General features: G+C 42.0%; 1 protein-coding gene across 1 annotated transcript; it reads right to left on the reverse strand.

The window, feature by feature from the left end:
* Window positions 1-1,519: 1,519 nt before the first annotated feature.
* LOC148657965 (SH2 domain-containing protein 1B2) lies at window positions 1,520-16,487 on the reverse strand. Its single transcript, XM_088638754.1, has 4 exons — window positions 15,773-16,487; window positions 13,512-13,575; window positions 4,144-4,309; window positions 1,520-2,746 (listed from the first exon to the last, which is right to left on the reverse strand). Exons 1-4 carry the CDS (start codon window positions 15,967-15,969, stop codon window positions 2,706-2,708), a joined length of 468 nt encoding a protein of 155 aa, XP_088494880.1. The 5' UTR covers window positions 15,970-16,487; the 3' UTR covers window positions 1,520-2,705.
* Window positions 16,488-16,973: the final 486 nt, after the last annotated feature.

Here is a 16,973-nt window from a genome sequence, read left to right on the forward strand (position 1 = left end):
GTAAGATTTTTTTTTGAGGGGACATCTATACACAAAGGGTTGTGGGGGTCTGGAACGAGTTACGCAGCCATGTTGTGAAAGCTGATACCCTGGCTTTTTTTTTCAAAAACAGCTGGATGAGAACCTCACGTCACTTAGCTCCCAGCAAACACACAGCCTGAGTGCGTCAGATGGCCTCCTCTCTTCCTTATGTTGCTCTTGCAACTTTGCTGTCTCTTTCTGTATTTTGAAACCTGCCCCTGGCACATTTCCCAACAGATTTCCAGTCATTCTTCAGAGTATGCAGTTTCGAGTTCCACAGGCATCTGTGGTTTCCTGTGTGCAATAACACCTCAGCAGGATTCACGTCTGGAGGCCGAGGTGGTTGATCCATAACTATAATATATCTTCCCTTTTTGCAAAAAAATGCTCTTTAGGCCTCACGGCGTATGCTTAGTGCCCTTAACCAGGTGGACTATAAACCTTTGTCCATTACGTCTGCTGGCAAACCTTGTAGCACGCGAGAGTGAAAAATTGTTTTTCCACATTCGTTGATCTGGCTACAGTGCAGATCTGAGGAAGAAAAGTGAGCCCATGCCTTCCTATAGCCTTCACATTGGGCATGAAGGCATCAGATTTCGCAGTCTGACAAATACATCGATTCACATATATTCCTCTATGCATTACATATCAAATATAGTGCATGCAATGCATGCTATATAGCACACTGTGAAGATGTACTGTATGTACTAGCTCCCTGTAGTCTTCACAATGTTGTTTATATTGCTTGTGCAATTAAAAGAAAACAAGTGACCAGAGCTTTCTGCATTATACTCTCTTGGTCCCCATAAAAGATAGCTTTTGTAGTCATAGATAATATAATCACTGTCTTTTTTAAAAAGCCCTTTGATGATATTTTGTCTTTTTGTTCATAATTCAGATGTACTTGGTTATCAGTAGTCTATTTCTAATGCGGTGCTTAAAATTTCAGTCATGGGCATGCCAGATCACACACTAATTCTTAACACCTAACTCTAAACACTCTGTAGTAACAGACATGACATCAGAGGAGATGGGCTTAGGTCGCGATCATGACATGCTATTTTTATTTTGATCTGTTCAAAGTTTATCTTAATTTTGACACTAAGGGACCTTGTCCACTATATCATGCTAGTAATCAGTCTTTGTTTTCCTGTTTTTCAAGTTACTGGTAAGCTCAGTTCTGCATTTCTTACACAGTGCATGGGTTTTACAACAGGGTTTTTTTTTCACATAAGTAAGTTAGAAAAAGAGTCTGAGTCTGAGTCATTACTCATGATCACCACACAGAGACACAAGGCCTACAGCCGGCAAGAGCGTCTAATACACACCTTCAGGATTGTCAAATATGCAAACCACAAAATACTTAGATATTTACAGTATGTATTTATTTATACAAAACATTTAGAGTGGAAAATAATGCCAATTCTGATTGCAAATACAGTAGTTTGAACTGTATAAAATATAGAATACACTAATAAAAAATGACAGCAGATTTACATTTCTTTAATCATATTTATTTACTATTTGTACAAGTTTTATTTACAACTCTTTTTTACAGTCCCACAGAAAGAAAATACTGTCCTCACCATAGACAGCACAAGACAAACACATCATAGGTATATATTATTGATTACAAACAATTAGAAACATTTTCAGTTTGAGCATGTTTCAAGTGTATGTATCCATTTTCTAACCTCTTCTTACAATACGGGGTCAGGGGGCGGCCACAGCCTATCCCAGCAAGCAACAGACGCAAGGCAGGGTACACCCTGGACAGGACGCCAGTCCATCGCAGGGCGGACAGACACGTAGACACGCACACACTCACGCTGGGGCCAGTTCTCCCAGTAGCCCATTAACCTACCAGTATGTTTGCGGACTGTGGGAGGAAAGTGGAGCACCCAGTCGGAACCACATAAACACAGAGAGAACATACAGACTCCGAGCAGCAAAGGTCAGGCACTAAAACCAGCAATAATGACCACTGTGCCACAGTACTTGCGCTGTATTTATCAAATAAATTACTTGAAATTTTTAAATATATTTAACATTTTTATATACTCAATGTATTTACCATGTTCAGGAGATTGCTGTGCCTAATGAAGGTTCTGTTTCATAAGGTTTATTCCACTAACTAGGCAGATCCATGGCTCTCTATCAAGTGAGTTGTATTGTATTGACGGTCTCTATTGTTTTTGGTAGTAAGCAAATGAGAGAGTAGTTAATGAACACTGAACTTATCCACAAAGATGAATTATTTAAAGCTAATTAGGCATTATCTTACAGCTGACTGTATTTCTTCACTATTATTGGAGTCAGTGATCTGAATATATTGCCTCTATCTTCTGAACAGTGCAAGGGACAAATCTATCCTGACAGTTCGTACTTTGTCGATTGAGTCTTATAACGTCTGAGATTCATTCTCCCACATCTGTTCATTTCAGCATTTATCAATCATTTTCCTCCTTTCAAACGTATTTCTCTAAGAATGCTACAATTCAGGCCGTGAATTTCACATTGAGGACTAAAACATCAAAGAAGAAGGCATTACAGGTTCCCTCTCTTTTAAAAAAAAAAGTTGTGAAAACTTTCTTCAGTTTGGAGTTTTTTAAGTGACAGTTCTCAAGGCTTTCTCAGGGTGTTGGCTGTCACCATCCCTCTTTTCTGTGTCCGTAACAACAGTTTCATGAAGGAAGAACATCCACATAATCCTTGTCAGGGATATCTGGAACACAGAGAAGAAGCAGGCTCCTTAAAAAAATATTTCCCAATGTTTCCTACCTTATTAAAGGGGTGTCGTCAGATTCCTGATACTGAAACAGAGCATATTCCTTTTGGCTTTTTGTATTTTTGTAAACAATAGGGTAAATCAAGCATTTATACTAGAAGCTTTGAATACAAGAAAGGGTGGAGATTTTCAAAGCAAAACTCCCGTATCAAAATACGAGTGATTTTTACTCTTCTGTTAGCTACCTATATACTTGATGTACATCTCTCATGCTTTCAGAAACACAGGTGTTCTCAATTCATCTACTGCAGTTTACAAAGCAGAAGACTTAAAACTTGATTGTGTGTATTTTGCGAGGATTTCAAAACACAATTGGTTCTCTTCACATACACACCCAGTTCTCGGATAAGATCCGTAATAAGTAAGTAAATCTCTAGACAACAACTGACAACTCTAGAGCAGGAGCAAAACTGTTGAGGAAAAACTGATGAAACCCATGGTAGTACTTTATGCAGAGGAAAATTTTAGAAAGGAAATGACGACAATATTTGCAGTCACCTGCAAAACATGAACAGCTCCTATTCCCTTGTAGGTGTGGAGCCACCTAAAAATAACATGTTTATTTTAACATGTTTTACATAATTAACACGTTTATTTTGCATTGCTGACGTGACTCATGCATGCCCTGGGAAAACAATCATGGGTATTTGACCTTTGCAAATATCACTGTCAGCACATCAGATCACTTTCAGAGACAGGCAGACATCATCCTGCAGATATGGGGTTAGTGTCACGACCGCCAGCCAGCAGAGATCAACCCACAAAACAGCTCACCAGCGCCAGCAGCGGGTTGATAATAACAAGCGCCGCCGCAGTGTTAATTCACCGGCACACGCTCTACCGTGCGGCAGGCAGCGCTATTTAAACCATCCAGACCCGCTTCCCGCTGCTCGGTATTGAGTCGTCTCCTAGAGAGCTCTACCCCGCCTTGTTTGTACCTCGCTTGCGATACTTCTTTTCTGAACTTCCCTTTTGCCCCTCCACCTTGTACCTCGCCTACTCATTTGGATTGTACGCCTGTCTTCGCATCTCCTGGATTTCGAACTACCTTCCGCCTTTCGACCACGATCTCGCCTGGCGTTTCGGATTGTACGCCTGTTTCGATATCGATCTGCTCCTGCGTCTGCATAGGATCCACATACCTCTTCACTGGGCACTCCTTACGGTTGGAGGAATTAAGAGTACATTATTGTGTCGTTATAGGAGGCAAAGATCCAGTATTCTGAAGTGCACCAGACTATGACAGAAAGCAAGATTTCCACTGCGCCATACATGATACAGTACTCTCATTACAGCCATTAGTTCTAATCAAGCCGCTTCAACACTTTACCTACCTTCATAATCAGGGGTGTCGTAAAGAACGTTTTTATAAATGGGCTGCTGCTGCTTTCTCTTCACAGGGTGCTGAAGACGAGCTGCCAGCCCTTGGCCACTTCTTTTATAGTTTTTAATCAGGTCTTGTAGCGTCTTGAAGAACGTCTCCTCCACGCCTGGAGACGCCTGGGGACAGAGATGTCTGTAAGTGAGGTGGGAAGAGCAGGCTTGATATCCACAGTGGCTTGCACGTGGTGATGTAAGGTTGTGATGAATGCTGACCCTGACCCCTGACCCCAGAGCCACAAAAAAAACTTAAAAATAAACAGAGTTAAACGACAGGAAATTGATTCCAGTTGTCAGATCACGTATACGCATACCTTAGCTTTGTGCAACAACCTGAAACTTTCAGGTACCATAAATAATATTATTGCTAAACATATGCCATTCTAATCTGCAAGCGACCAGAATATAGAATACGAATTTTTGTATAAAAATGCATTAAGTCCTGTTCTACACAGGTTAGTTCATTTATCATATCAGTAAGCAGGATTTCTTCTACTCCTCTTTGTCTCCTGTAGATCCACGGTGTTATCCTGTGATGAGATTCCCCTTGCTTATCACAAAGAGACATGCTGGGAAAGCCTGGCATGCTTAACTGCGCTCACCCATCAATAAGAAAGTGAAGAAAGAAAGTGAAAGAAACTCTCCCTCAGAAAGCTACTGGTGCACAAGCAAAGCTTAAAACTTGACCCCAAGTTTTCAACTAGCATCAGCACTAATCAGCCACTCAGCAGAGATTCTGGAGAAGTAGAATTAAATCTGGGACACCAAGTAGTGAACAGAAATGCTAAGGTCACTCCGGATCTATCAAACATTTGCAAGTTTTCCATTATCTCCTTCTAACTCATCAAACTTGATTTGGAATCAGGACTGCCGGCTAGCTGCTAATGTTAAAGCACAGGATACAATGCACTTCTCCTGTGCTATTTAAGTTCGCGTCTCCCAACTCTCTCCCTGAACTACAGGAGCTAAGACAAAGCTCTGAGCCTGTGGGTACCTTGCTGCTAATATACCCTGAAAGTTAATCCTGCAACCTAAAGCCAGAGTTCGAGACTGCCTCTGGATGGGTCTCTACAGTCCACTGCAGGTCAGTGTCCCAGCAGAGTGTTAGACTGCCTCTGGATGGGTCTCTACAGTCCACTGCAGGTCAGTGTCCCAGCTATACTGCTGTCTATTGACACAGGCTGCCTAGCTGGAATATTGTGGAAACAGTACAGCTCAGCTCTTTGCCCTACAACAGTTGCCCTGGTCATCATACGGGGCCACCACCAGAAACGCACTGCTGAAAGAGCACCACATCCACAGCGACCTGGCGCAAGAATACACGGGGCGTAGCCATTTCATGAGGAGTGACAAACACCCAAGAAGAAAGCGTCATGGAGCGAAGCTGTGGCTTAACCCAGTTGGCTGAGGGCTGGTCTCCTGGCCAGAGGACAAGGGGACCAGGACGCCCCTGCAGGGTGACCGAGGGGCATCTGCAGAGGTGGAGGTGGGATGCAAGAGACATATGAGGGAGGGATCTCATAGGTATTTATAGCGTTTGGGAGAGGAATGGATTGTTACTGACAGCTGATTGAGCTTGGTTGTTGTCATCCCTCCCAAACTTTTGTTATAAACTCCAGAAAGTAAACCCAGCAGAACAGGGAACACAGTGACGGGGGTGGCTGAGTACTAACTGCAGGCACTGTGTACTGTAATACATTATAATTTACGTCACGCATGACAGACATCTCTAGACAAAATATGTACATCTGAAACGCTACAATTTCTGTACCCACACTCTGATACAGTGTATTAAATCCTTCTTTAACATTAAGGCGAAGGAGATCTAAGGTGAATCTTGCAAGTTGATCGATACCTTCTGAAACAAGCGACTTGCCTCATCCCAAGAGAATTCAGAAGCGTAGACACCCTTTACAATATTTAATTTAATAATGTAATTTTATATACTTGTAGTACTACTCATAATAGCTATATTTTCACGACTGGATTTCACAGTCGTAATTTTCTTCTATATTCAGAGAGATTATAAGGCATTGAAGATGAGTTCCTGCCGTTTTCTAACAAGTTTTTTTTTTTTCCGGCTGCGGATGAAAGTATCACTGCTAACTTGAAAGATGTGCTGACGCTTTCGGTGTTGATTAAATTACGTTATCGCAAAAAAAATGAACTATAAATCGGTTGCGGCACGAGACCTGATAACAATGTAAATCTCGCCACGTTGCAAATAATGACACTTTAATACAATTAAACAAGCATCACACCGAACGGGAATGAGAGGTATAAAAGCATGGTTTTCAGATCTGTATGTATTGTTATAAAATGTTTTCGCACGTTGTGAATTTATACGATAAATAATATTGTAGCGCTCTCGGGTTCACGGGGGTATGCGCCCTCGCCCTGCCACCTCAGGTTGGCCCCGCACCACTGGGGTCTCGAACCCGGGCCTCCGGCGTCACTCAACAGGGACCTAAAGGGAAACTAAAGGAAATCTCCCCTCAGCCCGGCGGCTGAGGTCCCTGCTATTCCCAGGGAAGGGCGGAGACGTCACCTCGATGGGACGACCTGCGATGTCGGCCGTATGCGTTACAATATGGACATTAAAACATAGAACATATTATACATCCTGTATATGCACAGGTGAATCAATACATGTTTTCATAAATGAGAAAGACACGCTTCTCCCTCATGGGTGCGTAGTTTAACTTTATGTTTTTTAGTAAGTGAATTTTCCCTCTGTTATTAAAACAAAAGTAGAATTCATATTACAATTCAGTACATACCTGTATTTTGTGAGCAAGCTCCCGTGTTATTGCACTTAGCTATATAGGGTTTTTTTTGTTGTTGTTGTTGATTTGGATGGCAAAGGGTGGGCGTCTGTGTGAGACTGGTGTGAAGTATAGTAATTATGATTTTTTTAAAGTAACCCAACTTAAATCGCATCAGCACTGCGTTCGCACGTGTTATTGCCATTGTACAGTATACAGTATGTTGCTGGATTGATTGCAAAGAATCCAGCAAAGAATGTGTAAAAAAAACATTTAATATCAAATTTTAAAAACAAGGATTTGTGGATTTTCTTTGACTGTCACCACGACTTTTCCAGCGAAATAGTAGTGTACAAAACGTGTACATAATGATCAAATTCTGCTCCATTTTCACCGAGATTCTGTTTCGCTAGAGATGAAGGCGCCGTAAATAACTTAATTAGGATTATATTGTCCTAAACAGGTCCTCAGGTAAAACCTATCTGCCTGAATCTACAGCTAACCACAGTACACCAGCGGAGAAACTCATTCACTCTCTGATTCACGGCTGCGGACTATATTATTATTATTATTATTATTATTATTATTATTATTATTATTATTATTATAGTTTCTAATAGTTTGAAAGGCATATGGAAGCTCACGTTTTACATTCTATGTGGAGGCTTGAGATTAAAAGATGCTAAAATCTAAAAGCGCCCTTCACACTCAGTCAGAAAACCACACAACCACCAGACGAGGGTGCGAGAGATGATTAGGCAGGGCTAGCTGCACAAGTCCCAGTCTCAGCGTGTACAGCCTCTCTAGTTCAGCGGTGAATTAATGCAGCGCTTCAGCAGTACAAACCAGCAGGTCTAAAGAGTCCATGGCTAGCGGAATACTTGGCCAGCGTTTCACGCCGCAGTGCTCTTCAGCTTTACCTCGCTCTGCAGTGCTCCACCTCCAGCTCTGTGTGCACAGCTCACACACCTTCATGCATCCTAATCACGAGGTTGGGGGTACACCCTTCCTCCTCGCCAGAACACTATGCTCTATGCAAGTTCTCTCCTTAAGAACCCTCATGCAAATACAGAGACATGTCTTGCACAGCTGGTTTTTCCTTTGTCACATGGAACACAGGTCCTGGGAAACACTGTGGTGACAACCATCATGACTTGAAGGACCCAGCCACTACAGTTAGTACTCTGACTCCTGCACAAGCAGGCTGTGACCGGAAGATCATTGGAGAACCTCCTGTGAGACAGGCTGCAATCCAGCCACGCACATCTCATCTATGAACTCTTTCAAAACAAGATCCCTTTTGTCTTTGCGAAAGCCTTTTCTGTCAACTGAACAAAATCTTGAACATTGCGATTGCACGTGAAATCCATGCGTGTTCAGGCCCGAACATCATTGTGCATCCCTCGTCAGACCTTGCCCATCAGATAAATGAAAAACTCATTTTCACTGCATTCCAGCTACCACATGATCCAGTGCTTCTCACTCCTGGTGCTTGGCACACCTAGGTGCTGTGGGTTCTAAACAAGATTCCAACTGTTCAGTGGCTAAACGGCTTAGAAATCGTGCTAACTTGAACCAATGAAGCTACTACTTGATTCAATGAAGTCATTAAGAGCGCAGAAGGAAAACTCTGAAAACTTAAAACTCAGGAGTGTGTCTGCCTGTGCTATTGGCATGTCTGTTTTATGTCACGTTCCATGCTATAAGACAATAATAATAATAATTGCTTACACTTATATAGTGCTTTTCTCGACACTCCACTCAAAGCGCTTTACAGGTAATGGGGACTCCCCTCCACCACCACCAGTGTGCAGCATCCACCTGGATGATGCAACGGCAGCCATAGTGCGCCAGAACGCTCCCCACACATCAGCTATCAGTGGGGAGGAGAGCAGAGTAATGTAGCCAATTCATAGAGGGGTATTATTAGGAGGCTATGATTGGGAAAGGCCAATGGGAAATTTGGCCAGGACACCGGGGTTACACCCCTACTTTTTTCGAGAAACACCCTGGGATTTTTAATGACCACAGAGAGTCAGGACCTCGGTTTAACGTCTCATCCGAAGGACGGCACCTGTTTTACAGTATAGTGTCCCCGTCACTATACTGGGGCATTAGGACCCACATGGACTGCAGGGTGAGCGCCCCCTGCTGGCCCCACTAACACCTCTTCCAGCAGCAACCTTAGTTTTTCCCAGGAGGTCTCCCATCCAGGTACTGACCAGGCTCACACTGTTGAGCTTCAGTGGGCTGCCAGTTGTGAGTTGCAGGGTGATATGGCTGCTGGCCAAGATAAAAGAGTGGAGGTCTGGGAGTAATATTGACGCGTCATTATATTTCCTATGTAGCACATCGGTGATTGCATTGCTTTGTATGTAACTGGTACAAGTGAATTTGTTTCCAGTTAACATGCTTGTGAGCAGCATGGCTTTGGCTGTCCTGTCTCGACCGATCAGCTTTTCAGCACAGAGCACAGCCTGCGGCTCAGAGAGACAGCAAATACTCGCTTTTGTAAGAACATGCTACACCACTAAGCAAACCACTGGATCTGTCTCTAACTCTACACCCTGAAGGCAGTCCTGCTTCTGCTTTTTTGAGCTGGTTATTTAATCACTCAAAGACAAACATTTCTTTCATAGCCATCACATCTTTTTTAGATTTTTTTTTTTTTTACGGGGATTTTTTTGTTTTTACCTGGATGGATAATATTTGAAAGTGTAAATTCTTTAAATTAAAAAATATTGTTTTTCCTAACTACAGCGCGAGTTTGATCTGAACGATTGGCTTTATTGACACATTATTAATGAGATGGTGTTTTTGATCCTGGTTTATAATGTAAGTTAGTCATTTTAAATACAGTGGCTTACAAAAGTATTCAGACCTTTATACATTAAGTACTGTATCAGGGTACTGCATCAGGTCTGCAAGGCATCGTACAGGGATAACTGACATGCACCTCTCTGTCCTGTCTGTCTCTGTCCTCTTCTCAGGAAGAGGTCAAATTCGAGATCTCACCCACATCCTCTCTCCTACACATCCAGTTGAGCCCTCCTTTCCACCCATCTTCACCCTCGTAGCAGCTCCCTGGCTCATTCCTTGTGAAGACAGGGGTCCTGTCAGCCTCACCCTCACAGGCTGGCTACCATCCCCTCAGCCCGGCGAGAGACATACGCCAAATCAACTTTCAATACCTCACATCTCTATGACAACCGAACAGCAGAAAGTCCGATTAGCAGACTCCAAGCAAACACCTTCATCATTTAAAAAAAGTGCTCTTACCCCCAGTCCAACACAATTAGTTCTATATGCACAGACACATGACCATGATGTTTTTACTCATTTATTTTTTAATACATTCAGGAATTTTGACTACTTTATTTTAAAATTAGTTTTAATTTATTTTAATTTCAGCATGTTTGCAAAAAGCTGTGGGTTTTTTTTGCACAGCAGAGTATCAACATACAGCTGCGCTGATGTAAGTTAACAAATTTATTTAATGTACATATGGATCAACAAGTTCATTTTATATAAATCCTTTGGAAATATGCAATACCAAATGGAAGCAGCAACCTAAGACAGTTTTTTTCTCATAGCTTCTTTTAATGTTTTTCAATGTTGTAAAATTTAAAAGTGAGCTTCTACTATGTCATTATAGACACATTATAGACAAATAGCAATGGTGTGAAATATTTTCTCTTTCTCAATAAGAAACCTCGCATTCAGAGATAAGAGAAATCCCTGGATTTAATTAACTTTTATTCACACAAATTACACAATACTTACATAACATTAACATACCAGGCCAGCTGAAATAAAAAAAAAAAGTGTTTATGTTCATAATTGTGTTTATACTGTAATTCTTTAACAGCCTATTGCAATATAATATCAAAGACTTAAAATGTTTTAGCTATTTCCTTCAGTCAGAGAATAATTCTATGCACACGGTGCCTTAAAGTCAAGCCGGGGTATGCTCAGTGGACTGTGATATGAATTCACACTCCACCGCACCCTGAACTGAGCTCTGGGGTCTATTTCTTTGCCTTGGTTAACAAGGGCTTTTTTTCAGAACTCACTGCAGTTTAAAAAACACACTTGATAAGGTCTGCACTCCACACAGACTAACCAATGTGGCTGTGAGATTATTAAAACAGATAGGAAGGACCAGCTGTACCTTAACTCTGACTAGCTGGTGAGGACAGTTCTGCAGACCTGCTGAGAGCAGACTGTGCTCTTCTATGTTTGCTCTGTAAGATTCCCATTTAAGGTGGAGTTCTTCAATATCCTAGTTAACTGAAGAATGTACAATAGGCAAAAATGAACAACAATGCCCAGTATTTGATCAAGTTTCCTACTTTTCTCCCTGTCCTTAATGACCAGCCCAACAATTTTGTAAAGCAACGTCCCCCTCCTGATGGCCAGTCTGGGCCTCTGAACTAGCCATCACGGTTAGCTCAGAGGATGTCTGCAAGAGAACCACTGTCTGCTGCTTTCATTCCAGCTAAGCTCTACTGTACCTCTCCAGTGCTCATTGATCACTTAATTAATCTGCTTGCGTGTTTAGATTTTCATTTACTTGTTAATTGGTTCTTGAGTGTCAAACTTATTCCGCTTCAATGGTAACATGCTTTTCCGACAGCTTCAGCACACTGAACGTGATGCAGCCTCTCTGCTGATATTTCCGACTACATGTATCTTAAAGTGGACCAACTGATGATGAACATACACATACACGAGGTGGGAGTAACACTGTATCATAGCCAGACACAATGAACATTTTTTTCCTTCGCCAGAGATCCAATTACTCATCTCACTTTTTGAGAAATGAAAACAGATGTGTCAAATCTGTGTGCTGCTTGTCTTGCGAATGACTATCTGCTCAATTCAATTTGGGCGGAGCGGTGGCTCTGTGGCTCAGGATCTGCACCTGTGACCGGAAGGTTGCCGGTTCAAATCCCGTGGCTGGCAGAGGAATCCTACTCTGTTGGGGCCCTGAGCAAGGCCCTTAATCCCAACTGCTCCAGGGGCACTGTACAATGTCTGACCCCAAGCTTCTCTCCCTGTCTGTGTCTCCATGGAGAAAAGCTGGGGTATGCAAAAAGACAAATTCCTAATGCAAGAAATTGTATAGGGCTAATAAAGAAACATTATTATTAATTCCCTGCTGCTGGCCAAGCTTTGCAGAGCCTCTGTGCACTGAACTGTGATTTTGCCAGAATTGTACAGTGTTTTACTCCCAGAAAAAAAGGTGAGACCTTTTCTAAATGTAAAACATTTGAAGAGAGTTTAAATCAATGTTATCTTCTATTCGTATGACTTTTTTTGACTATTTACCGATGAAAGGATTTGCAAATAAAACATACTGTATACGGAGTGAAATAATTTACTGCTTTCACCTTTCTTTTCACGACTACATTGTGTTCTTTAGGTAATTAACTGCTTACTGTATGTTAAGCCAGGATAGATGGGAGGTTACATTTCGACATACACTCAGCAGTAACACAACAAATAACCAGCAATCTAGACAAAACACTGCTACGTCCTCTATCACGGAACAAAATCGGGTCTCAATGGGACCACAGACCCACTCCAGGCTCACCAGGATTTCCATTGGTAACCGAAGAGAAAATGTGATCTTTTCCATTATAAAAATCTCCTTCACAACATTGATCCATTGTTCTGATGTTGGGAGTTAGCAAACCATTTTCTTGTGACTGGCAGCTAAAAGAATTCCTAGTATATCTCTATCCTTTACTTCTAAGTGGTCAAAAGTAACATTACCCAAATACATGACAGAGAATTCAAATGGTTTGTCTAGGTTTTCTATATTATTAAGAGCAAAATGTGTGAATTTCCAGTGTTGGTGTACTGTATTTTCAGGCAGGACTAGAATACGTGTAAATGAGTTGCTACTTGCTCTACACATAACCTCTAACATTGTGAACTGCTTCCTTTTTGGTTTGAATTGTAGGACCGATAAAAAAACAAGTCAAATTTTTCTGACGTGGAGCTTTGATGATATCTGCACGTATTCTTCCACTGTTCAGCAGACACTGTTCTATTTTTTACCACTTTATTTAAATACATCCCGTTGAATCTTTGCTCATATCTTCAATGATATTATACAGTTTTGAGATCATTTTCTTCTGGTCGCTTTGCTGGTAAGAAGCTATAAAAATACAGAGCAATGTATTTCCTTGCTCTGTATTTGGTAGTTTCACCCAGCTATTTACATAGTGCCTAAAGTGGAGGTCTTTTTAATTTGGAAGTCTTTTTTTCCAGATTATATTGTTGTGATAAATCTTTTCAGGTGATTCTGTTTCATCATGGTACTTATTGCTGTGATCCGTCTCATAGTCCAGATTCAACTGTGTCCTTTAATCAGGGGTTTCGTGATGCACCAGCTGCTGTTTTGTGGCGTTCCCGGTACAACCTCTACTCTGTCACACGCGCTTCACAGTACTGGTGTATTTCAGATTCCCTCGTGAACTGTTCATTTCTGCGGGCTGCCTGTGCTCCGTGCGTGTGTCAGACAGCTTGCGTATGTGTCCGTCACTTACCTGTAAGGTGTAATATCCAGCGTGGTTCGTGAGGATTCGGTATGTGTAGACCACTTTCTTCTTGCTGGACAGGAAACAAAAAGACAGAGTTTCAGCAGCGGGAACGTCTTCATGTGATAGCTCCCCAATCTATCCTCCTCAGACTAGCTTCACGATGAACAAATGTGCCATGTTTTCTAATAAAACATGTTCCAGATCCTGTCACCATTCATTCCCCACAACAGGGCTGGTTCCCAGTCCTGGTCCCAGTGCCCCACACACATCTGCTGGTTTTGTTCCAGTCGAGCCTTCAGCTCCACAATCAAGCCCTTCATTGACTTGCTAATAATCAGATGAATCAGATTTATCATCAGATTCATGTGAACTGTTTGCTCCCAGCTCTTAGACATGTTGGAACTTTAACCTTTGTATTTTGTAAGTGAAATAAAATCCCATATGTGTGACTCCAAACAAAGTGCAGATATTCAATTGAAGCAATTTCTTAGATCCAGTGAGGCTTCAATGATCCCATGAAGGTGGGTTGGAATGAAAACCAGCAGGTGTCACCAGGATCAGGACTGGGAACCACTGCTCTAAACAGTGCCACACACCACAGTCATCGCAATTTAAGCACAAAAAGTGAGTTTCGAGATTCAGAAGTAAACTAATCAAAACTGGATGGCATGACGGCCACACAACACCTGCACACACTGCAGATCACAATCCCAAGATTTCCCTGGGCCTGGACGGGTCTTTGCTGGGGAGGATCTTTAATTAAAGCATTATCACTGTAACTAGAGAGCTTAGCAACACCAAGCAGAATTTCAAACCCCAGAAGGAATTGATCACCATTCGTGAAATGAACACAGCTTTGAAGCTGTGTAACGTCTTTCTTTAAATCACCTGATTTCTAGAAGAGCAACGCTGTGAAAATGACCCGTGACAAACAAAGCCAAGGTGTGAGTACAGAACAGTTTCTCACAGCGTGCAACATGCTTGTTTTCAGTATAGAAGGAGCTCTCTCCCTGAGTGAGCTGCAGGGGCACAGGCTGTGCTCAATCTACCTTCCCCAGAGCTACTGAGGCCAAAATCCCAGCAGCCTGGATTCACGCTGTGCCAAACCAGAGCACTTGAAGATTACAAATCAAAATTTGCTCCCAGAAAAATGCTTTCACAAAAAGGGAAAAAGGGAAAGAAATAGAACAGTGCAAACTACAAAACACGTATTCCACGGATGGAGGAAACAGGTGGACACAGAAGCTCTGAACATCTAGGAATGTTGGTGTCTGTCAGTCCTGATCTAGGAATTCTGTGTGTTTCAGATCAGGACCCAGCCTTCCTGGCATGCTACAATGTTCATACATTACACCTCTTAAAAAACTTGTTTTCCCCCAAGAAGGACCTGAATAATGATACCTTCCTGTGTGATGTTGTGTTCACAAACTTGCAGTCAGAATTTATAGGAAAGAGATCAGCAATTTTGAAATTCTCTGTGCTTCTCGGTGCATCTTCATTCGGAAACATCTACAGTTAGCCATCTTTTTGGGCATTTTGGATTCATCAAGGTGATATAAAAATATATTGGAAGTTCTTGTCCATTAGTATTAGTATTTAGTATTACCTAAAACGTCATGAAAGACACAAAAAATAAAAGACGGATTTTCTCAAGAAGAGTGCTTTAGAAGTGTTTAGTGCTGAACCTGTAGAATGACAGAATAATCCAATCTTATTAAAGAGTGAATCTGCTCTGGCCCTGTTAATAGGGACTTTGTTGGGTACATTTTGTGTTCATGCATAGTGTTTGAGAAAAAAAGAATACAATAATTAAGAAAAAATAATAGTGTAACGCTTACGGCCGACAGGTACTGTGTAAGAGCCGGCGTACCAGAGCAGGTGGCGTTACAATACCATTTGTATCTGTGCCTTTGTATCTGACTTTTAAACTTCTCAGATAACAAAGGAGCCTTCCAAAAGAATTTATTTAAAGATTTTATTCCATAGCACTGATTTTTTTCTTTTTAAAAAAGCTCTTCAGTACAAACATTCAGTTTGTAGGATGTCTGCGTGTTCTGTACATCAAGCGCAGGTACCGAACACTTGTTCCATAAAATCTCTCTACATCTCTCTGCTTCAATGCGAGTATATCCGTGATTTTTTTTATTCTGAAAATGTGGAACAAATCATTCAAGCCTACCAGCACTTCTTAAGTGGCTAATTGTAAATCAGAACGTAGGAACAGTCCGACTCTGACAGGTTTCTCCCCCGTCGCGGTGTGTACTTACAAGACACAGAGGCACAGAGCCCCCGAAATCGTTTCGCTGTCGCGGATCAGGAAGGCTCCGTCCTTGCCTTTCTTGGAGAGCAGTTCCTCGCAGGTCTGCCTGCTGATGCTCCCGTGATACACCGGGCAGTCCATCGCCCCGTACACCTGCATGCCAGCCGCGCTGCAGCGCTGCAAGTCGAACTGTGGCATCATCATTGTGCTAGTGCGCTTCTGGTCAGGGGTTTTCACACAGGAAGTCGCCCGTTTCAGCGCTCAGCAATAAGGGATAGGTTTGAGTTACTTTACCACAAGTAGCAGAGGCTGGACAGCTTTCATTTGTGAAACCGTGATGATGTTTGTTTTTTTTTCTCTCTCTCTCTAGACAACAGAAACATAAGCACTCGTTATTTTCTGGTTCAAACGGAAGTTCCGACAATGATAGTTCAGATCTTGCTCTACATCTGGTCATGTAAGCTTCAATGAAAATAAAGGGTAATTAAGTACTAAAATTTAGGGAGCAGCATTTTAAGTAGGGGGTTTGGCTTGTTGAGAGTTAAATGTCCTTAGTATTAAAAGTATTTCACATACAGATGCAATTGTCTGAGTATTAGATGCAAAACTTCTTTCTCCTGCTTCGTTGCTTCAGTGTCCTGGGTTTGATTCTGGGGTTGTATGATTTACATTTAATAGTTAATAATAAGGCGACACTCAAGCTGCCTGGAAGCCATCACTGCGCCCCCTGCTGTCTGAAACCAGCCCATACACCAGCCTAGTCTGGCCCGCTGCTGCAGTCCGCTATTCAAGGGGAAACAGGGAAAGGCACAACAGTGGTCTGGCAAGATGTTATTGTCAAAGCAGTCAAAGGTTGTTGTTATTTTCCTAATCGTGACCTACAAGAGTCGTTGCTTCTTTTGTATAATGTACACTGCTTTAAAACAACAACAACATGTAGCTTAGATTCTGCGAGGCTTGACTCTGTATCTTTACATACGGATGTCACCAACTGCTGCGTTTTTTTTTCTAAATGTCATCCAGCGGCTGCGAAATGGCAGAAGTTTTTTTTTTTTTAATGTGGGGAAAAAAAGTTTCCAGAGCCCAGAGCGGCTCAGACGATGCCCCGGGGCTCCGCGGCTCCAGGTGTCCCTTTTGAAAATGACTTCAAGAAAAGTTCACCTGAACACAAAAGAACGAACAGAGTCTTGCATTAAGGCAATTACAGG

The sequence above is a fragment of the Lepisosteus platostomus genome, chromosome 7 (assembly GCF_059453375.1).
Source record: "Lepisosteus platostomus isolate fLepPlt1 chromosome 7, fLepPlt1.hap1, whole genome shotgun sequence".
Classification (NCBI taxonomy): domain Eukaryota; kingdom Metazoa; phylum Chordata; class Actinopteri; order Semionotiformes; family Lepisosteidae; genus Lepisosteus; species Lepisosteus platostomus.